At 38.1% G+C, this 24901-nt stretch overlaps 1 protein-coding gene across 5 annotated transcripts in view; it reads left to right on the plus strand.

The window, feature by feature from the left end:
* Positions 1-24901, plus strand: part of pcdh15a (protocadherin-related 15a) — a 564893-nt gene that overhangs the window by 161482 nt on the left and 378510 nt on the right. For all 5 annotated transcript variants that reach the window (XM_061911787.1, XM_061911785.1, XM_061911784.1 and 2 more), the window contains one exon: positions 17473-17591. In XM_061911787.1, coding sequence (XP_061767771.1) covers positions 17501-17591 — 91 coding nt within the window. In that variant the 5' untranslated portion in view covers positions 17473-17500. The remainder of the gene's footprint in view (positions 1-17472; positions 17592-24901) is intronic.

Below are 24901 nucleotides of genomic sequence, written 5' to 3' on the forward strand. Positions count from 1 at the left end.
GTTGCAAGGGGCATTTTTACCGCTGTGTTACATGGCCTTTCCTTTTAACAACACTTGGCAAACGTTTGGGAACTGAGGAGACACATTTTTGAAGCTTTTCAGGTGTAATTCGTTCCCATTCTTGCTTGATGTACAGCTTAAGTTGTTCAACAGTCCGGGGTCTCCGCTGTCGTATTTTACGCTTCATATTGCGCCACACATTTTCCATGGGAGACAGGTCTTGACTGCAGGCAGGCCAGTGTAGTACCCACACTCTTGTACTTTGAAGCCACGCTGTTGTAACACTTGTCTTGCTGAAATAAGCAGGGGCGTCCATAATAACGTTGCTTGGATGACAACATATGTTGTTCCAAAACCTGTATGGGCCGTTCAGCATTAATGGTGCCTTCACAGATGTGTAAGTTACCCATGCCTTGGGCACTAATACACCCCCATACCATCACACATGCTGGCTTTTACACTCTGCGCCTATAACAATCCAATTCTTCTCCTCTTTGGGTCCTAGGACAATTTTAAATGTGGACTCGTCAGACCGCAAAACACTTTTCCACTTTGCATCAGTCCATCTTAGATGAGCTCGGGCCCAGCAAAGACCGGCGGTGTTTCTGGGTGTTGTTGATAAATGGCTTTTGCTTTGCGTAGTACAATTTTAACTCGCACTGACAGATATGGCGACCGACTGTAGTTACTGAAAGTGGTTTTCTCAAGTGTTCCTTAGCCAATGTGGCGATATCCTTTACACATTGATGTCGGTTTTTGATCCAGTAACGCCTGAGGGATCGAAGGTCCGTAATATCATCGCTTACGTGCTGTGATTTTTCCAGGTTGTCTGAACCGTAGATGGTGAAATCCCTAAATTCCTCGCAAAAGCTCACTGAGGGATATTGTTCTTAAACTGTCGGACAATTTGCTCACGCATTTGTTGACAAAGTGGTGACCCTCACCCCCGTCCTTGTTTGTGAATGACTGAGCATTTCGTGGAAGCTGTTTTTATACCCAATCATGGCACCCACCTGTTCCCAATGAGCCTGTACCAAATAAGTGTTTGATGAGCATTCCTCATTTTTTTTTCGGTCTTTTTAGCCACTTGTGCCAGCTTTTTGAAAAATATTGCAGGCATCAAATTCCAAATGAGCTAATATTTGCCCAAAAAAAATAATATTTCTCAGTTCGAATGTTAAATATCTTGTCTTTGCTGTCTGTTCAATTAAATATGAATTTAAAAGGATTTGCAAATCAATCAATCAATCAATCAATGTTTACTTATATAGCCCTAAATCACTAGTGTCTAAAAGGGCTGCACAAACCACTACGACATCCTCGGTAGGCCCACATAAGGGCAAGGAAAACTCACACCCAGTGGGACGTCGGTGACAATGATGACTATGAGAACCTTGGAGAGGAGGAAAGCAATGGATGTCGAGCGGGTCTAACATGATACTGTGAAAGTTCAATCCATAATGGATCCAACACAGTCGCAAGAGTCCAGTCCAAAGCGGATCCAACACAGTCGCGAGAGTCCCGTTCACAGCGGAGCCAGCAGGAAACCATCCCAAGCGGAGGCGGATCAGCAGCGCAGAGATGTCCCCAGCCGATACACAGGCAAGCAGTACATGGCCACCGGATCGGACCGGACCCCCTCCACAAGGGAGAGTGGGACATAGGAGAAAAAGAAAAGAAACGGCAGATCAACTGGTCTAAAAAGGGAGTCTATTTAAAGGCTAGAGTATACAAATGAGTTTTAAGGTGAGACTTAAATGCTTCTACTGAGGTGGCATCTCGAACTGTTACCGGGAGGGCATTCCAGAGTACTGGAGCCCGAACGGAAAACGCTCTATAGCCCGCAGACTTTTTTTGGTATTCTGTTTTTATTTACCATTTAAACAACATAAATGGTAAATAATGTCATTAAGGGAATTCATCTCATATCCAAGAGCTAAATGCAGCAACCATTGTGTTTATTCTTAAGGGGCAGTACTATAGGAATGGAACTTGGGTGTACTTTAGGAGTAGTCCGTGTACAGCTTGTACCCGGCACGTCCAAACATCGTCCAAAGCGACAGTGACATAGTTTTCCAGCACTGCCTGAAACTTCTTGAGCAGAGAATCCCCCAGAGCGGCACAGACTGTTACCGGGATCCACGTCTCCATGATGACATCAGTGGTGGATGTTAGGCAGCTACTCCCCCGCCTTTCCTTCGCTTGAGAACGCCTCACTGGGGCTCACTCGGGTTGAGGCGGTCAGGGAATACACTCGGCTACTCCATCACCTTCACTTTTAGCTCGCCGAGCAAGGCACTTTTCATCCTGGACGCGTTTAACTTCCTAATCATGGTCACAGTACTTACTGGAGTTCATGATGTCTCATTTTCAGTGGATTTTAAATACAATTGAGCTTATTTTAGTGGCGTAAATTAAGAATGTTACTTTGTGGATATTGATCATGCAATTATGTTCCGAGATTACGTACATGTTATTAATAATTGAAAAAAAAACTCTGCAATTATGTATTTTAAAGAGAAAAAGTCATACCGTATTTCCTTGAATTGCCGCCGGGGTGCTAATTAATTTAAAACCTCTTCTCACTCCGGCACTTACCAAAGGCATGCGGTAAATTTAGGCCTGTGTTTATACATTTGAGTGTGATGTAAGGATACCACCATTAAAAGCACATTTAATAAATAAAAAACGTTATTATGGTCTTACCTTCGCAGGTCCTTCTGATCAAAAGCATGGATAACTTGTTTATAGAAGTCTTCCTTATCTTTCTTCAGGTTTAAAAGTCTCTCTGTCTCGATGGAGATCTTCCTTTATTACCTCCTGCTTCGATTGAAAGTCCAGTTTAGAAAACTGTTGTTTTCTTTAGATATGTAATCCTCCATGTTAAAAGTGCAAGCGAGAGGAAAACATAAACGACCGCTGCTCACTCTTGCTGCTTGTTGTCACTTCTTCTGCAGCCGAGTAGTCGCAAGAAGGAGGCGGGAGTCATTTAATGACTCATATTTGACACACGCAGCTACGGTATATTAATAAAACATAGCTGCTTACTGTTCTTTTTAGCATATTCAATAGCTTGGACCTTAAATCCTACTGAATAGCTCTTAATCTTCTTCCCTTTATGCGATTTCAAATGATTGAAATCAGCCTCCTCCATTTTGAAAATGATGACAGGTGAAGTGTCACTCGTGACGTGACGAGTTTGACCCAGGGGAAATTCTAGACATGCGCTAATAAAAATTATATTTTGCGAAACCAGTTTGACCCGGTGTTAATCCTGAGCCGGCGGTAATGCTAAGCATAGTTCGGTTGGTAGAGTGGCCGTGCCAGCAACTTGAGGGTTGCAGGTTCGATTCCCGCTTCCGCCATTCTAGTCACTGCCGTTGTGTCCTTGGGCAAAACACTTTACCCACCTGCTCCCAGTGCCACCCACACTGGTTTAAATGTAACTTAGATATTGGGTTTCACTATGTAAAGCACTTTGAGTCACTAGAGAAAAGCACTATATAAATATAATTCACTTCACTTAATTCACTTCACTAATTATTTTGCGAAACGAGTTTGACCCGGCAGTAATTCTAGGCAGGCGCATACTATATATTCAAGGAAATACGGTATACGTTATTCCATGCTGGTGCTACTGAAAACATCTCATTGTGCAAAATGTGAAGGTTTTAAGTAGACCTGAATGTGATGTCTAGAACGGCTGCGTTCTTCCTGTCATGACCTGTGGTCTGGATTATGTTTTTGTAATTTTTTTTTAGTTTTAGTTCCTGTTTGCGCTCACTTGTTTGTTTAGTTGCCATGGCGACTCATTAGTTTCACCTGCCGCTGGTGTTCTGAAACACACCTGCTCTAAATTAGAGACTATTATTCAAGCCTGTCTTTGCCTGTTAATCGTCATGGCGTCATCGCTCTTTTCATGCCACAGTTCATGCTTTTCGTTCCATGTCCTATTCCAAGCTTTTTTGCTAGTTATTTGTTTCATGCCACAGTAAGTCGTGTTTATTTCCTGCCACAGTTAAGGGAGTTTTTGCATGTTATTTTCTCGAAGATTAATGAAATATATTCCTACCTGCTACCCTTGTCTGGAAAAGTCTGTCTGCATCCCAGGAGAACAATCTTCGCAGCCATCTGCGAAACCACCCCTGTTTTGACACTTCCATAGGAGGAGCCCTACCCAGACACTCAACATATACCTACTTAGTGGCCTAGTGGTTAGAGTGTCCACCCTGAGATCTGGAGATTGTGAGTTCAAACCCCGGCTGAGTCATACCAAAGACTATAACAATGGGACCCATTACCTCTGATCACTTGGCCCGGCCACAGGTGTTTAAAAACAAGCACTTAGGCATGGAGACTCTTTCTGCAAACATTTGTGAAGGAACGGGCCGCTCTCAGTGATTTCCAGCGTGGAAGTGTCAAAAAAATGCCACCTGTGCAACAAATGGGATAACATGTATTCAATGTTGGCTTTGACCTTGATTTGACTGTTGAAATTTAGTCATTTCCCAACAAATATTCTACAACACAAATATATGCTTTTTGATAACATTTATTCAATGTTGGCTTCTGACCTTGATTTGACCGTTGAAGTTTAGTCATTTCCCAACCAATATTCTACAAAGTTGAAACAACATGCGTTTAGACAAAGTTTTTTCAATGTCTGGTTGTGACGCTGATTTGACCTTGAATGTTGGTCATTATCCAACCAATATTCTACAACACAAATACAACATTGAAACAACATGCCTTTTCACAACGTTTACTCAACGTTGGGTTCTGAACTTGATTTCACCGTTGAAATTTGGTCATTTCCCAACCACTATTCTACAACATTGAAACAACATGCTTTTTGACAACGTTTATTCAATGCCAGGTTTTGATGCTGATTTGACCATTGAAATTTGGCCATTTCCCAACCATTATTCAACAACACAAATACAACGTTGAAACAACATGCTTTTTGAAAACATTTATTCAATGTTGGGTTCTGAACTTGATTTGACCGTTGAAATTTGATCATTTCCCAACCAATATTTTTCAACACAAATATATGCTTTTTAATAACGTTTATTCAATGTCGGGTTCTGACCTTGATTTCACCGTTGAAATTTGGTCATCTCTCAAAAAATATTGTACAACATTGGAACAACATGCTTTTTGATGACGTTTATTCAATGTCTGGTTGTGACGCTGATTTGACCGTTGAAATTTGGTCATTTTCTAAACAGTATTCTCAAACACAAATACAACGTTGAAACAACATGCTTTTTGAAAATGTTTATTCAATGTTGGCTTCTGACCTTGATTTGACTGTTGAAATTTGATCATTTCCCAACCAATATTTTACAACACAAATATATGCTTTTGGATAACGTTTATTCAATGTCGGGTTCTGAACTTGATTTCACCGTTGAAATTTGGTCATTTCCCCCAAAATATTTTCCAACATTGGAAAAACATGCTTTTTGATGACATTTATTCAATGTCTGGTTGTGACGCTGATTTCACCGTTGAAATTTGGTCATTTCCCAACCACTATTCTACAACATTGAAACAACATGCCTTTTGACAACGTTTATTCAATGCCAGGTTTTGATGCTGATTTGACCATTGAAATTTGGCCATTTCCCAACCATTATTCTACAACACAAATACAACGTTGAAACAACATTTTTCAACACAAATATATGCTTTTTAATAACGGTAATTCAATGTCGGGTTCTGACCTTGATGTCACCGTTGAAATTTGGTCATTTCCCAAAAATATTCTACAACATTGGAACAACATGCTTTTTGATGACGTGTATTCAATGTTTGGTTGTGACGCTGATTTGACCGTTGAATTTTGGTCATTTTCCAAACAGTATTCTACAACTCAAATACAACGTTGAAACAACATAGTTTTTGAAAATGTTTATTTAATGCTGGGTTCTGACCTTGATTTGAACGTTGAAATTTGGCCATTTCCCAACCAATATTTTACAACACAAATACGTTGAAACAACATGCTTTTTGACTTTTATTCAATGTTGGGTTCTGAACTTGATTTCACCGTTGAAATTTGGTCATTTCCCCAAAAATATTCTCCAACATAGGAACAACATGCTTTTTGATGACATTTATTCAATGTCTGGTTGTGACGCTGATTTGACAGTTGAAATTTGGTCATTTTCCAAACAGTATTCTCAAACACAAATACAACGTTGAAACAACATGCTTTTTGAAAATGTTTATTCAATGTTGGGTTCTGAACTTGATTTCACCGTTGAAATTTGGTCATTTCCCAACCAATATTTTACAACACAAATACGTTGAAACAACATGCTTTTTGACTTTTATTCAATGTTGGGTTCTGAACTTGATTTCACCGTTGAAATTTGGTCATTTCCCCAAAAATATTCTCCAACATAGGAACAACATGCTTTTTGATGACGTTTATTCAATGTCTGGTTGTGACGCTGATTTGACAGTTGAAATTTGGTCATTTCCCAAACAGTATTCTCAAACACAAATACAACGTTGAAACAACATGCTTTTTGAAAATGTTTATTCAATGTTGGGTTCTGAACTTGATTTCACCGTTGAAATTTGGTCATTTCCCAACCACTATTCTACAACATTGAAACAACATGCTTTTTGACAACGTTTATTCAATGCCAGGTTTTGACGCTGATTTGACCGTTGAAATTTGGCCATTTCCCAACCATTATTTTACAACACAAATACAACGTTGAAACAACATGCTTTTTGAAAACATTTATTCAATGTTGGGTTCTGAACTTGATTTGACCGTTGAAATTGAGTCATTTCCCAACCAATATTTTACAACACAAATGTATGCTTTTTGATAACGGTAATTCAATGTCGGGTTCTGACCTTGATGTCACCGTTGAAATTTGGTCATTTCCCCAAAAATATTCTCCAACATAGGAACAACATACTTTTTGATGACGTGTATTCAATGTCTGGTTGTGACGCTGATTTGACAGTTGAAATTTGGTCATTTTCCAAACAGTATTCTCAAACACAAATACAACGTTGAAACAACATGCTTTTTGAAAATGTTTATTTAATGTTGGGTTCTGAACTCGATTTGACCGTTGAAATTTGGCCATTTCCCAACCAATATTTTACAACACAAATACAACGTTGAAACAACATGCTTTTTGAAAATGTTTATTCAATGTTGGGTTCTGAACTTGATTTCACCGTTGAAATTAGGTCATTTTGTACCAATATTCTACAACACAAATATATTATGCTTTTTTGACAACGTTTATTCAACGTTGGGTTCTGAACTTGACTTCACCGTTGAAATTTGGTCATTTCCCAACCACTATTCTACAACATTGAAACAACATGCTTTTTGACAACGTTTATTCAATGCCAGGTTTTGACGCTGATTTGACCGTTGAAACTTGGCCATTTCCCAACCAACATTCTACAACACAAATACAACGTTGAAACAACAGGCTTTTTGGCTTTTATTCAATGTTGGGTTCTGAACTTGATTTGACCGTTGAAATTTGATCATTTCCCAACCAATATTTTACAACACAAATATATGCTTTTTGATAACGTTTATTCAATGTTGGGTTCTGACCTTGATTTCACCGTTGAAATTAGGTCATTTTGTACCAATATTCTACAACACAAATATATTATGCTTTTTTGACGTTTGTTCAACGTTGGGTTCTGAACTTTATATCACTGTTGAAATTTGGTCATTTCCCAACCAATATTCTACAACATTGAAACAACCTACTTTTTGACAACGTTTATTCAATGTCTGGTTTTGACGCTGATTTGACCGTTGAAATTTGGCCATTTCCCAACCAATATTCTACAACATTGGAACAACATGCTTTTTGATGACGTTTATTCAATGTTTGGTTGTGACGCTGATTTGACAGTTGAATTTTGGTCATTTTCTAAACAGTATTCTCAAACACAAATACAACTTTGAAACAACATAGTTTTTGAAAATGTTTATTCAATGTTGGCTTCTGACCTTGATTTGACCATTGAAATTGAGTCATTTCCCAACCAATATTTTACAACACAAATATATGCTTTTGGATAACGTTTATTCAATGTCGGGTTCTGAACTTGATTTGACCGTTGAAATTTGGTCATTTCCCCAAAAATATTCTCCAACATTGGAACAACATGCTTTTTGATGACATTTATTCAATGTCTGGTTGTGACGCTGATTTGACAGTTGAAATTTGGTCATTTTCCAAACAGTATTCTCAAACACAAATACAACGTTGAAACAACATGCTTTTTGAAAATGTTTATTTAATGTTGGGTTCTGAACTCGATTTGACCGTTGAAATTTGGCCATTTCCCAACCAATATTTTACAACACAAATACAACGTTGAAACAACATGCTTTTTGAAAATGTTTATTCAATGTTGGGTTCTGACCTTGATTTCACCGTTGAAATTAGGTCATTTTGTACCAATATTCTACAACACAAATATATTATGCTTTTTTGACAACGTTTATTCAACGTTGGGTTCTGAACTTGACTTCACCGTTGAAATTTGGTCATTTCCCAACCACTATTCTACAACATTGAAACAACATGCTTTTTGACAACGTTTATTCAATGTCAGGTTTTGATGCTGATTTGACCGTTGAAATTTGGCCATTTCCCAACCAATATTCAACAACACAAATACAACGTTGAAACAACATGCTTTTTGAAAACATTTATTCAATGTTGGGTTCTGAACTTGATTTGACCGTTGAAATTGAGTCATTTCCCAACCAATATTTTACAACACGAATATATGCTTTTTGATAACGTTTATTCAATGTCGGGTTCTGAACTTGATTTCACCGTTGAAATTTGGTCATTTCCCCAAAAATATTCTACAACATTGGAAAAACATGCTTTTTGATGACATTTATTCAATGTCTGGTTGTGACGCTGATTTGACAGTTGAAATTTGGTCATTTTCCAAACAGTATTCTCAAACACAAATACAACGTTGAAACAACATGCTTTTTGAAAATGTTTATTTAATGTTGGGTTCTGAACTCGATTTGACCGTTGAAATTTGGCCATTTCCCAACCAATATTTTACAACACAAATACAACGTTGAAACAACATGCTTTTTGAAAATGTTTATTCAATGTTGGGTTCTGAACCTGATTTCACCGTTGAAATTAGGTCATTTTGTACCAATATTCTACAACACAAATATATTATGCTTTTTTGACAACGTTTATTCAACGTTGGGTTCTGAACTTGACTTCACCGTTGAAATTTGGTCATTTCCCAACCACTATTCTACAACATTGAAACAACATGCTTTTTGACAACGTTTATTCAATGTCAGGTTTTGATGCTGATTTGACCGTTGAAATTTGGCCATTTCCCAACCAATATTCAACAACACAAATACAACGTTGAAACAACATGCTTTTTGAAAACATTTATTCAATGTTGGGTTCTGAACTTGATTTGACCGTTGAAATTGAGTCATTTCCCAACCAATATTTTACAACACGAATAAATGCTTTTTGATAACGTTTATTCAATGTCGGGTTCTGAACTTGATTTGACCGTTGAAATTTGGTCATTTCCCCAAAAATATTCTCCAACATAGGAACAACATGCTTTTTGATGACATTTATTCAATGTCTGGTTGTGACGCTGATTTGACCGTTGAAATTTGGTCATTTTCCAAACAGTATTCTCAAACACAAATACAACGTTGAAACAACATGCTTTTTGAAAATGTTTATTCAATGTTGGGTTCTGAACTTGATTTCACCGTTGAAATTAGGTCATTTTGTACCAATATTCTACAACACAAATATATTATGCTTTTTTGACAACGTTTATTCAACGTTGGGTTCTGAACTTGACTTCACCGTTGAAATTTGGTCATTTCCCAACCACGATTCTACAACATTGAAACAACATGCTTTTTGACAACGTTTATTCAATGCCAGGTTTTGACGCTGATTTGACCGTTGAAATTTGGTCATTTCCCAACCATTATTTTACAACACAAATACAACGTTGAAACAACATGCTTTTTGAAAATGTTTATTCAATGTTGGGTTCTAAACTTGATTTGACCGTTGAAATTGAGTCATTTCCCAACCAATATTTTACAACACGAATATATGCTTTTTGATAACGTTTATTCAATGTCGGGTTCTGAACTTGATTTCACCGTTGAAATTTGGTCATTTCCCCAAAAATATTCTACAACATTGGAAAAACATGCTTTTTGATGACATTTATTCAATGTTTGGTTGTGACGCTGATTTGACCGTTGAAATTTGGTCATTTTCCAAACAGTATTCTCAAACACAAATACAACGTTGAAACAACATGCTTTTTGAAAATGTTTATTTAATGTTGGCTTCTGACCTTGATTTGACCGTTGAAATTTGGTCATTTCCTGTACGTATAATCAATGTAAATGTGAGGTGCTTGCCGGTTAATTTTATTTTCAGACCGGCCCAAAAATATCACTCGCCAAGTTATTGTGTAACGGGGTCACACATCACGACATTGTGAGGATCTTGAGAAATGACCGCAGTAATTTCACTCGATCTGCGGCGATCTGTCACATTCACGTCCTTGGTTGGTGTTGATTTCTTGCCAGCGCTCTTATTTTGGTTCCATTTCCTGTTTGACTTACTGAGTGCAGTTTCCCCTCACCTGCTGCTGATTGGCAGCCTGGCCACACCGGTTGTCAATCAGCTGGCTGCTATTTATGCCTGCCTCGCCCTCCAGTCAGGGCTCAGTGATTGGTTTCCTGGTGTCCTCTCTCCTGTTATCCTATTAAAGTCATGTTTTCCTGTATCTTGGGGTTCACCACCAACAGATTATGACACGATCGAGTCTTTTCTATCGTGGTGATATTGTTTCGGATCAATATTGGTATTGTCCAATACTCAAGGCTCCAAAATTAGTATTGTTCAAAAACATTTGTATGGGGACTCTCCCAATACAGAACTGCTAACTTCATGGATACGAAGGGCTTCTTGTTTCTGTCCTTGGCAAAAATTGATATTTCAAAGTGATTACATGAATATAACTGTTGTGATTCAAGAGGTTGCCAATGTTCAAATATTTATTAACAGGCCGTCTTATAGTTTGTGTTTGACTTTGCAGTCGTCCTCGTGAGTCGTGTGTGTGAACTGTGGCTAACAAGGCAGATTCATGGTAACTTTAGTCCGCCATCCCAGGCACGCCCAATCAGGCGGGAAAGGAACATCGGTTCTACCTGCTGTGTGCTCGCCAGAAGTTGGGGAAGGTTTCACAGACTGTAAACTTTGAGTGAATTTAAACAGTGTGACACTTTTCCACGCTGGCGGCCTCGAATGTTGCAGCTGTTACAGCTGCTGGTGGGACTTTGATCCGGAATTTGCTGACCTGTTTCCAATCAAGAGGATCTCATGCTGGCCCCACAATGGACTGGACTCTCACTATTATGTTAGATCCACTATGGACTAGACTCTCACACTATTATGTTAGATCCACTATGGACTAGACTCTCACAGTATTATGTTAGATCCACTATGGACTGGACTCTCACACTATTATGTTAGATCCACTATGGACTGGACTCTCACTATTATGTTAGACCCACTATGGACTGGACTCTCACTATTATGTTAGATCCACTATGGACTAGACTCTCACAGTATTATGTTAGATCCACTATGGACTGGACTCTCTCACTATTATGTTAGATCCACTATGGACTAGACTCTCACACTATTATGTTAGATCCACTATGGACTAGACTCTCACAGTATTATGTTAGATCCACTATGGACTGGACTCTCACACTATTATGTTAGATCCACTATGGACTGGACTCTCACTATTATGTTAGATCCACTATGGACTGGACTCTCACACTATTATGTTAGATCCACTATGGACTGGACTCTCACACTATTATGTTAGATCCACTATTGACTGGACTCTCACACTATTATGTTAGATCCACTATGGACTAGACTCTCACACTATTATGTTAGATCCACTATGGACTGGACTCTCACTATTATGTTAGATCCACTATGGACTGGACTCTCACACTATTATGTTAGATCCACTATGGACTGGACTCTCACTATTATGTTAGACCCACTATGGACTGGACTCTCACTATTATGTTAGATCCACTATGGACTAGACTCTCACAGTATTATGTTAGATCCACTATGGACTGGACTCTCACACTATTATGTTAGATCCACTATGGACTGGACTCTCACTATTATGTTAGATCCACTATGGACTGGACTCTCACACTATTATGTTAGATCCACTATGGACTGGACTCTCACACTATTATGTTAGATCCACTATTGACTGGACTCTCACACTATTATGTTAGATCCACTATGGACTAGACTCTCACACTATTATGTTAGATCCACTATGGACTGGACTCTCACTATTATGTTAGATCCACTATGGACTGGACTCTCACACTATTATGTTAGATCCACTATGGACTGGACTCTCACTATTATGTTAGATCCACTATGGACTGGACTCTCACACTATTATGTTAGATCCACTATGGACTGGACTCTCACACTATTATGTTAGATCCACTTTTGACTGGACTCTCACACTATTATGTTAGATCCACTATGGACTGGACTCTCACTATTATGTTAGATCCACTATGGACTGGACTCTCACACTATTATGTTTGATCCACTATGGACTGGACTCTCACTATTATGTTAGATCCACTATGGACTGGACTCTCACACTATTATGTTAGATCCACTATGGACTGGACTCTCACACTATTATGTTAGATCCACTATGGACTAGACTCTCACACTATTATGTTAGATCCACTATGGACTGGACTCTCACACTATTATGTTAGATCCACTTTTGACTGGACTCTCACACTATTATGTTAGATCCACTATGGACTAGACTCTCACACTATTATGTTAGATCCACTATGGACTGGACTCTCACTATTATGTTAGATCCACTATGGACTGGACTCTCACTATTATGTTAGATCCACTATGGACTGGACTTTCACAATATTATGTTAGATCCACTATGGACTGGACTCCCACTATTATGTTAGATCCACTATGGACTGGACTCTCACACTATTATGTTAGATCCACTATGGACTGGACTTTCACTATTATGTTAGATCCACTATGGACTAGACTCTCACACTATTATGTTAGATCCACTATGGACTGGACTCTCACTATTATGTTAGATCCACTATGGACTGGACTCTCACTATTATGTTAGATCCACTATGGACTGGACTTTCACTATTATGTTAGATCCACTATGGACTAGACTCTCACACTATTATGTTAGATCCACTATGGACTGGACTCTCACTACTATGTTAGATCCACTATGGACTGGACTTTCACTATTATGTTAGATCCACTATGGACTAGACTCTCACACTATTATGTTAGATCCACTATGGACTGGACTCTCACTATTATGTTAGATCCACTATGGACTGGACTCTCACTATTATGTTAGATCCACTATGGACTGGACTCTCACACTATTATGTTAGATCCACTATGAACTGGACTCTCACTATTATGTTAGATCCACTATGGACTGGACTCTCACACTATTATGTTAGATCCACTATGAACTGGACTCTCACTATTATGTTAGATCCACTATGGACTGGACTCTCACACTATTATGTTAGATCCACTATGGACTGGACTCTCACTATTATGTTAGATACACTATGGACTGGACTTTCACACTATTATGTTGCGGGAGTGCGCAAATTTTCAGGACTTATGCAAATCCCAGATACACATCAGCAGGTAACAGAAGGTAAAAAAACATTGCTTTTGCATAATTTTGCGAAACAAAACCCCAGATAATATGTCTTACCTTATACACACAGCATAATAATACTTATGTTTACCTTATACACACACCATAATAATACTTATGTTTACCTTATACACACACCATAATAATACTTATGTTTACCTTATACACACACCATAATAATACTTTTATGTTTACCTTATACACACACCATAATAATACTTATGTTTACCTTATACACACACCATAATAATACTTTTATGTTTACCTTATACACACACCATAATAATACTTATGTTTACCTTATACACACACCATAATAATACTTTTATGTTTACCTTATACACACACCATAATAATACTTATGTTTACCTTATACACACACCATAATAATACTTATGTTTACCTTATACACACACCATAATAATACTTATGTTTACCTTATACACACACCATAATAATACTTATGTTTACCTTATACACACACCATAATAATACTTATGTTGAAGTACAGTACAATCCATCAAGGGGTGTGGTATATTTTAGGCCATTGGTTCTTTGTTTTATTTTTGCAAAAATGTATACAGTATATCTATTTTTATATTGCTATTTTTATCTTTGGTATGAAAATTATTATGTAACAACATTTATTAGTATTTTTTGGTTCTTTGTTGTTGCTATTTTTGTATTATGACAATATATTATTGGATCATGTTGTACTGCATTTTAATCGTTTGTTCTGTGGTTGTGTGATGTTTTTTGCCTGGACCCCAGGAAGAATAGTCTCCACTGCGGTGTAGACTAATGGGGATCCTTAATAAACTAAACCAAACTAAACCAAAACTAAGCTTCATAGCTTACTAAAGTCATACTAAAACATTTTGACGGTTTATTTTGTGCCGTGTATAATGTTCAATACTTTCAATGGAAAATATAACATTTTGGTGTTGTTTACTGCCATCGTATTGCAGTCTACACATTTATTTTACGTGTGACAGCTATCACGTTCGAGTCTACACATATTTCTTATGTGTGACTGCCATCATATTGCAGTCTAAACATATCTCTTATGCGTGACTGCCATCATATTGCAGTCTACACGTATCTATTATGCGCAACTGCAATTACATTCCAGTCTACACGTATCTCTTATGTGTGACTGCCATCATAGTCCAGTCTACACATACCTCTTATGTGTGACTGCCATCAAAGTGCAGTTTACATGTATCTCTTATGTGTGACTGCCATCATAGTGCAGTCTACACATACCTCTTATGTGTGACTGCCATCAAAGTGCAGTTTACACATATCTCTTATGTGTGACGGCCATCATATTGCAGTTTACATGTATCTCTTATGTGTGACTGCCGTCATATCGCAGTCTACACGTATCTCTTATGTGTGACTGCCATCATATTGCAGTCTACACGTATCTCTTATGTGTGACTGCCATCACATTGCAGTCTACACGTATCTCTTATGTGTGACTGCCATCATAGTCCAGTCTATATGTATCTCTGATGTGTGACTGCCATGATAGTCCAGTCTACATGTATCTCTTATGTGTGACTGCCATCATAGTCCAGTCTACATGTACCTCTTATGTGTGACTGCCATCATATTGCAGTCTACAGGTATCTCCTATGCGCGACTGCCATCACATTCCAGTCGACAAGTATCTCTTATGTGTGACTGCCATCATATTGCAGTCTACACGTATCTATTATGCGCAACTGCCATTACATTCCAGTCTACACGTATCTCTTATGTGTGACTGCCATCATAGTCCAGTCTACACATACCTCTTATGTGTGACTGCCATCAAAGTGCAGTTTACATGTATCTCTTATGTGTGACTGCCATCATAGTGCAGTCTACACATACCTCTTATGTGTGACTGCCATCAAAGTGCAGTTTACACATATCTCTTATGTGTGACGGCCATCATATTGCAGTTTACATGTATCTCTTATGTGTGACTGCCGTCATATCGCAGTCTACACGTATCTCTTATGTGTGACTGCCATCATATTGCAGTCTACACGTATCTCTTATGTGTGACTGCCATCACATTGCAGTCTACACGTATCTCTTATGTGTGACTGCCATCATAGTCCAGTCTATATGTATCTCTTATGTGTGACTGCCATGATAGTCCAGTCTACATGTATCTCTTATGTGTGACTGCCATCATAGTCCAGTCTACATGTACCTCTTATGTGTGACTGCCATCATATTGCAGTCTACACGTATCTCCTATGCGCGACTGCCATCACATTCCAGTCGACAAGTATCTCTTATGCGTGACTGCCATCATATTGCAGTCTACACGTATCTATTATGCGCAACTGCCATTACATTCCAGTCTACACATATCTCTTATGTGTGACTGCCATCATAGTCCAGTCTACACATACCTCTTATGTGTGACTGCCATCAAAGTGCAGTTTACATGTATCTCTTATGTGTGACTGCCATCATAGTGCAGTCTACACATACCTCTTATGTGTGACTGCCATCAAAGTGCAGTTTACACGTATCTCTTATGTGTGACTGCCATCATATTGCAGTTTACATGTATCTCTTATGTGTGACTGCCATCATATTGCAGTCTACACGTATCTCTTATGTGTGACTGCCGTCATATCGCAGTCTACACGTATCTCTTATGTGTGACTGCCATCATATTGCAGTCTACACGTATCTCTTATGTGTGACTGCCATCTACTGGTGAAACTTATCATATCAAATAAAGTATGTCTGATTCTGATTCTGACCATGTACTAAATACAATTTCTTCGAGTTTGGTAAGCACAACCAGAATTATTCCGTACATTAAGCGCACTGTCGGGTTTTGAGAAAATGAAAGGATTTTAAGTGCACCTTATAGTCCGAAAAATAAAGTATATAAAGTACTATTGGGCAGTGATTCTCAAATTGTGGAAAGCCAAATATTAATTTCCTGTGTACTGCTTAAAGTGTGTAACGTTACAGTGGTCAAACATGTTCATTAATAATTATTATCGGGGACGGCGTAGTGCTGTTGGGAGAGTGGCCATGCCAGCAACCTGAAGGTTCCTGGTTCGATCCCCACCTGCTACCAACCTCAACACGTCCCTTGTGTCCTTGGGCAATACACTTCAACCTTGCTCCTGATTGTGGTTAGGGCCTTGCATGGCAGCTCCCCGCCATCAGTGTGTGTGTGAATGGGTGAATGTGGAAATAGTGTCAAAGCACTTTCGGTACCTTGAAGGTAGAAAAGCACTATGCAAGTATTAAACATATTTGTTAAATAAAACCTCTGCCTTGTTTTTTTTAATGATTACTTGGGCCTACTTGCACTATTTCTAATGAGATCATGATGGCGGTGCTTGGAGAGCCAACATTTTGACTGAGGTGAGTGACAAAAGGTTTGAGAAGCGCGGCTCTAAGGGATGAAAACTAGCATGTCAAAGTTTGATTTATTGATTTGTTTTGTTCCACCTTCTTTCATCTTGCTTCCAAGCAGAAAGGACAGCTGGCTGATTGTGAGGCGTTTGTGTGTGTTTGGTTCCGAGCTGTCTTTTCTCAACATTTTTTGTAATGAAAACTGCAATCTTGGTGTTTGTGGTGCAGGTCGGCAGGCGATAAGGCTGCACGGAAGATGCGAAGGGGCCGGTGTTTCATCAGATGTTTGGGCTCAGGACTGGCCCTGGTCTATCTGCTCCACCTGGTCTGGGGCCAGGACACGGACGGTAAGAGCCGCCTGTCATGTCACAAGCGTCCACGCCCACGCTGTTCTGGACGGGATGAAGGGATGATTGCATGTGCTGGACAGCCGCCGGTGCAGAAAGGAGCAGCAGGAAGCAACATTGTGTTGAAAACAGCGACTATTTTCTAGCTTCTATTCAAGTGTGGTGTGACAAGATCAACAACTGTGCTGATCTTGTCACAACCACACTTTTATATGTGAATGATGGCATTTGTTCCACCCTTTCACAAAGTATCTCGCAGTAAAATGATGTTTGCCTCCTAAGAATTTCGACATCAGGTTTTTCATTCCACTTTCACATTTTCTGGTAGCATTAAGAATGTATTCAAGTTCTTTCTCCTTTTTTTCCCCCCATACTTTTGTAAATATTTTAGTACCGATTAAACTATTTCTGTAGGCACATTTTTCAGAACTATTGTTTTCCCCAACTTCTACAATTTTCTTCCCTTAGTAGCTTACAACATTTTACGTAATATTGAGATTTGACAACTTTTCTTGTATTCTTGTAACTTCACCACTTTTTACTCGCACTTACAATCTATTTCACACTTTTGCTGTGACATGACTTTTTTCCTATAATATCATATCTTTATTCTTGTAAAATATATTCATTTTCTTCTATCATGGTTTTACTTTTGTAATAGCATTACTATTTATTTTTTTATTAATCATGACTCAATTCTTGCACTTAACTGACTTGATTCCTGTAGCAAGTTTGTATTCATATTATTTTGTTTGTTTTCTCATCAAATTTGGACTTTTTCTTGGATTATTTCCAACTTTCTTTTTTTTTTTACACAATTCCAAAAAAAAAAAAAGTTTTTTTTATCACAATACACCTTTTTTCTTATGCTCTCACAACTTTATTCTTGTAATGTTTGGACATTTATTTAATAATGTTCCAACTTTTTTCCTCACACTGTTACACATTGTTGATTGATTTTTTTCTTGACTGATTTTAGCACTTTTCTTCCAAAATTAACTTATTTAAATTTTCTTTAATTTTTTTCCCATTTATTTCTCAAAACTTTTTTTTGACTTTTTCTTAAACTATTTACAACTTAGAAAAAAAAATAAAAGTACACAATTACAAAAAAAAAACATTTTTTTCATCGCAATACACCTTTTTTCTTATGCTCTCACAACTTTATTCTTATAATGTTTGGACTTTTATTTAATAATGTTCCAACTTTTTTCATCGGTCTATTACAATTTTTTTTTTATTCATTTCTTTTTTTTCTTGACTGATTTTAGCACTTTTCTTCCAAAATTAACTTATTTAAATTGTATTTTATTTTTTTCCATTTATTTCTCAAAACTTTTTTTTTTACTTTTTCTTGAAATATTTCCAACTTTAAAAAAATAAAATAAAATACACAATTACAAAAAAAAAACATTTTTTTTCATCGCAATACACCTTTTTTCTTATGCTCTCACAACTTTATTCTTGTAATGTTTGGACTTTTGTTTAATAATGTTCCAACTTTTTTCCTCGGTCTATTACAATTTTTTTTATTATTCGTTTCTTTTTTTTCTTGACTGATTTTAGCACTTTTCTTCCAAAATTATCTTATTTTAATTTTCTTAAAATTGTTTTTATTGTTTTTTCATAAATCACTTATCACAGCCACACTTTTATATTTGCATTATGACTTTTGTTCCCGCTTTTTCACAAAGTATCTTCAAATGATGACAGTTTTCAACTAAATTGATGTTTTACCTCCTAAATCTTGTGAAAATAGGTTTTTCATTCCTCTATCACATGTTATTATAGCATTAAGAATGTATCCAAGTTTTTCTCATACCATTATGATTTTTTCCTCATACATTTATAAATATTTTAGTACTTATTAAACTATTTTTGTAGAGATATTTTTCAGCACTATTGTTATTCCCAACTTCCACGATTGTATTCTCTTACCAGCATACACATTTTACATAATATTACATTTTATTTCAATATTCTTTTATTTTTTTCATTGTTTCTCCTAAAATTTGGACTTTTTCTTTGATTATTTCCAACTTTTTAAAAACAATTTTACACAATTACAAAAAAACTTATTTTTTTTAAATCGTAATACACCTTTTTTCTTATGTTCTCACAATTTTATTCTTGTAATGTTTGGACTTTTATTTAATAATTTTCCAACTTTTTTCCTCGCACTCTTACACATTTTTTATTCATTTATTTATTTTTTTCTTGACTGATTTTAGCACTTTTCTTCCAAAATTAACGTATTTTATTAATTTATCATACAATTTTTACTTTTTCTTGGATTATTTCCAATTTTTAAAAAAATAAATAAATCACAATTACAGAAAACTTTATTCTTTTAATGTTTGGACTTTAATTTAATAATGTTCCAACTTTATTCCTCACACTACTACACATTGTTTTTTTTGTTTTTTTATTTTTTTAATTGACTGATTTTAGCACTTTTCTTCCAAAATTAACTTATTTTAATTTTCTTTAATTTTTTTTAATTGCTTTTTCATAAAATGTTGACTTTTTCTTGGATTATTTCCGATTTAAAACAAAAAAACACACAATTCCAAAATACTTTTTTTTTATCACAATACACCTCTTTCCTTATTCTGTCACAACTTTATTCTTGTAATGTTTAGACTTTTATTTAATAATGTTCCAACTTTTTTCCTCGCACTATTACACATTTTTTATTCATTTATTTATTTTTTTCTTGACTGATTTTAGCACTTTTCTTCCAAAATTAACGTATTTTATTAATTTATCATAAAATTTGGACTTTTTTTTGGATTATTTCCAATTTAAAAAAAAAATCACAATTACAAAAAACTTTATTCTTGTAATGTTTGGACTTTAATTTAATAATGTTCCAACTTTTTTCCTCACACTATTACACATTGTTTTTTTTTATTCTATTTTTTTTCTTGACTGATTTTAGCACTTTTCTTCCCAAATTAACTTGTTTTAATTTTCTTTCATTTTTTTAAAATTGCTTTTTCATAAAATTTGGACTTTTTCTTGGATTATTTCCAATTTAAAACAAAAAAATACACAATTACAAAAACACATTTTTTTTTATCGCAATACACCTCTTTTCTTATTCTGTCACAACTTTATTCTTGTAATGTTTAGACTTTTATTTAATAATGTTCCAACTTTTTTCCTCGCACTATTACACTTTTTTTTTTCTTGACTGATTTTAGCACTTTTCCTCTAAAATTCACTTCTTTTAATCTTCTCTCATTTTTTATTGTGACTTTATCCTGTATAAACACCACAGATCCCATAGTGTGGCTGTTCCTACAACCTTATAGTTATAGTTGTATTTATTTTGTTTTTTTAATTTATTCTGAGAAAATTCTGATGTAATCCTATTCAAAACATTTTTATTGTGGTTATTTTACTTTGTCATAATTGTGTAGTACTACCCTCAATACTGCAAAGTTGTTTCAAAGTTTTTGCAACAAAGACATTATTAATAATCCAAGAAGGATGCATAATATCGACTTGAGTTATTTTTGGGTTACAACTCAATAATGCAACCATTTTTGGAGGCCAACCTCAGTAAATTAAAGCAAGTGAAAGATAAAATGAACACTATGAAGTATTGTGACAGCACAGTGTGACACTCCTATCAACTTTTCCTCCACTAAGCACATGTTGCTGTGAAATTGTGCTTCAGCTGCAATTTCATGCTTTCATGCTGGCTGACAGGAAGTCCCAGCACACATGCAGACCACCACATATTTACTGATAAACTGTGGGCACTGGCGTCACTGGATCCTGCTGAAAGTGAGAAGATGATTAGGCGGACATGACGTCACAAATAAAGCAACTATTGCATTGCAGCATGCGGTGACATCTCCAGCTCCGCCACACTTTGATGGCGCGGCCCACAGCGGGCGCTTCCTGCTCTTATTAGGTCAGAGCCAGTGATGGTCTTGTGGGCCTGCGTGAGCTCTTTAGTTCCACCCGGGGATGATCTGGGGTTTTGAGCCGGGATCCTTCACCTCCCCCTCAACATGGTGAGCCCTCATCTTCTCACTTGTAAATCCCCTTCCTCCATCGCCCACCTCCAGGCGCCTTTTAGCCTTTCGCCGCGTCTAATTCCACATCTGAAGTGAACATGTTTAAAACGGTAAAAATAATATTAAAAATAATACATTTATAAGCCGAGACACATTTTTACAAACCCCGTTTCCATATGAGTTGGGAAATTGTGTGAGATGTAAATATAAACAGAATACAATGATTTGCAAATCCTTTTCAAGCCATATTCAGTTGAATATGCTACAAAGACAACATATTTGATGTTCAAACTCGTAAACTTTATTTTTATTGGTGCAAAAAATAGTTAACTTAGAATTTCATGGCTGCAACACATGCCAAAGTAGTTGGGAAAGGGCATGTTCACCACTGTGTTACATCACCTTTTCTTTTAACAACACTCAATAAACGTTTGGGAACTGAGGAAACTAATTGTTGAAGCTTTGAAAGTGGAATTCTTTCCCATTCATGTTTTATGTAGAGCTTCAGTCCTTCAACAGTCCGGGGTCTCCGCTGTCCTATTTTACGCTTCATAATGCACCACACATTTTCCATGGGAGACAGGTCTGGACTGCAGGCGGACCAGGAAAGTACCTGCACTCTTTTTTTTACAAAGCCACGCTGCTGTAACACGTGCTGAATGTGGCTTGGCATTGTCTTGCTGAAATAAGCAGGGGCGTCCATGAAAAAGACGGCGCTTAGATGGCAGCATATATTCCAAAACTTGTATGTACCTTTCAGCATTAATGGTGCCTTCACAGATGTGTAAGTTACCCATGCCTTGGGCACTAATACACCCCCATACCATCACACATGCTGGCTTTTACACTTTGCGTCGATAACAGTCTGGATGGTTCGCTTCCCCTTTGGTCCAAATGAGGCAATGTCGAATATTTCCCAAAATAATTTGAAATGTGGACTCATCAGACAACAGAACATTTCTCCACCTTGCATTAGTCCATCTTGAATGATCTCGGGCCCAGAGAAGCCGGCGGCGTTTCTGGATGTTGTTGATAAATGGCTTTTGCTTTGCATAGTAGGGCTTTAACTTGCGCTTACAGATGTAGCGACAAACTGTATTTAGTGACAGTGGTTTTCTGAAGGGTTCCTAAACCCATGTGGTGATATCCTTTAGAGATTGATGTCGGTTTTGATGCAGGGCCGTCTGAGGGATCGAAGGTGACGGTCATTTAATTTTTTGTTTCCGGCCATGCCGCTTATGTGGAGTGATTTCTCCAGGTTCTCCGAACCTTTTGATGATATTATGGAGCGTAGATGTTGAAATCCCTAAATTTCTTGCAATTGCACTTTGAGAAAGGTTGTTCTTAAACCCTTTGACCAGTTGCTCACGCAGTTGTGGACAAAGGGGTGTGTACCCAATCATGGCACCCACCTGTTCCCAATTAGCCTGCACACCTGTGGGATGTTCCAAATAAGTGTTTGATGAGCATTCCTCAACTTTATCAGTATTTATCGCCACCTTTCCCAACTTTTTTGTCACGTGTTGCTGGCATCAAATTCTAAAGTTAATGATTATTTGCAAAAAAAAAACATTTTTATGAGTTTGAACATCAAATATGTTGTCTTTGTAGCATATTCAACTGAATATGGCTTGAAAAGGATTTGCAAATCATTGTATTCTGTTTATATTTACATCTAACACAATTTCCCAACTCATATGGAAACGGGGTTTCCATATATATGTATACATATATTTGATTAAAAATGTATAAATTACATGTTTTGCTTAACAATGTAGCTTAGGCAGTTACTGCCCATCACTGCCCCGTTGTCTCGGTGGATTCCCGCTTCATTGCACAGCTCTCTGCCTCGCTTGTACGCCCATCGATCTCCTCTGGATGAGCGGCAGTTCAACAAATGGTCACGAAAGGTCAAATTTAAATCGGCCGCGTCGTGTCCAGATGTGCAGCGCCTATACACGCTTAAACCCACCCCCCAGCCCCGCCCCCCGGTGGCTCCATCTATAAGGCAAACAGACTGCGGATTTGCGGAGTGCGGATTAGCCGATACGCCTATGGCCGCTACCGCCATGTGACCGGGCGCCACCACCTTCCTTTCCCATCTGCGGCGCCGCCCCGACTCACGGTACTTGTCTATTTTTGGGATGTTCTGATTAGAGGCCAGATGTGCTGACCGTGTCTGGTCTGGGAAAAGGCTGGATTGACGTCGACTGGGGCTTTTTTTTAATCTCTCCGCCACTGGCTTGTAATCAGACCGTGGGTAAGGAGGGGGGGGGGGGGGGGGGGCTCCCCTTCGTTAGAGGGAGCTCGGGTACCAATTGGCCTATCCTGGAGCTCTCAAGTCTGGGTGTGTGGACTATGATTGCAACCTTTGCCCTCCCGCTGTCTGCGGTTAATCTCCCAGAGAGGCAAAGCGAGCGGGGCGGGCTGGGGGGTGGGGGGGTGGGGGGGTCTGAAGTAGAAGAACAACAAATCCCTTCCTCCCCTCCATTATCAAGTCTTCATCACACGACGCTGCAGGAATTAATTTCTACCTCTGTCTGTCAGACGCTGCAATCAATACCAACCTCTCCTCCTTTTCCTCTCCCGCTGGCACCTCCGACACATCCCCCCGCCCCCCCCCCTCTTTGGACCCCGTGGAATTTGCACCCACGGACAATTAGAGCCAGGAGACCCCCTGCCGGGGTGGGGGGGGGCACGAGGCGAGGATTTGATAGCGGACAGTCTTTGTGTGGGCTGAGAGAGACCATAGTTTGCTCATGTTCTCCTCAGAGTTTATGGGTTTCATCTGAAATCCAAGTCGAGATGCTAATAACGTTATAAAAAAAAAATGCTCCGTCTTGATTGTCACGCAAGGAGCCGTTTTTCAGCTTGAGAAAAAATACGGAACCCGCAAAGCGAACTTCCATTAGTTTCAAAGGGGAATTGCACTTCTTTGGAATTTTGCCTGTCATTCACAAACATGGGCAGCGCGGTGGAACAGGGGTTAGTGCATGTGCCTCACAATGCAGAGGTCCGGAGTAGTCCTGAGTTTAATCCCGGGCTCGGGATCTTTCTGTGTGGAGTTTGCATGTTCTCCTCCTGACTGTGTGGGTTCCCTCCGGGTGCTCTGGCTTCCTCCCACTTCCAAAGACATGCACCTGGGGATAAGCCCCACCCACTTCCAAAGACATGCACCTGGGGATAGGCCCCTCCCACCTCCAAAGACATGCACCTGGGGATAAGCCCCTCCCACTTCCAAAGACATGCACCCGGGGATAGGCCCCTCCCACCTCCAAA

This window comes from Nerophis ophidion, linkage group LG09, assembly GCF_033978795.1.
Source record: "Nerophis ophidion isolate RoL-2023_Sa linkage group LG09, RoL_Noph_v1.0, whole genome shotgun sequence".
Taxonomy (NCBI): Eukaryota; Metazoa; Chordata; class Actinopteri; order Syngnathiformes; family Syngnathidae; genus Nerophis; species Nerophis ophidion.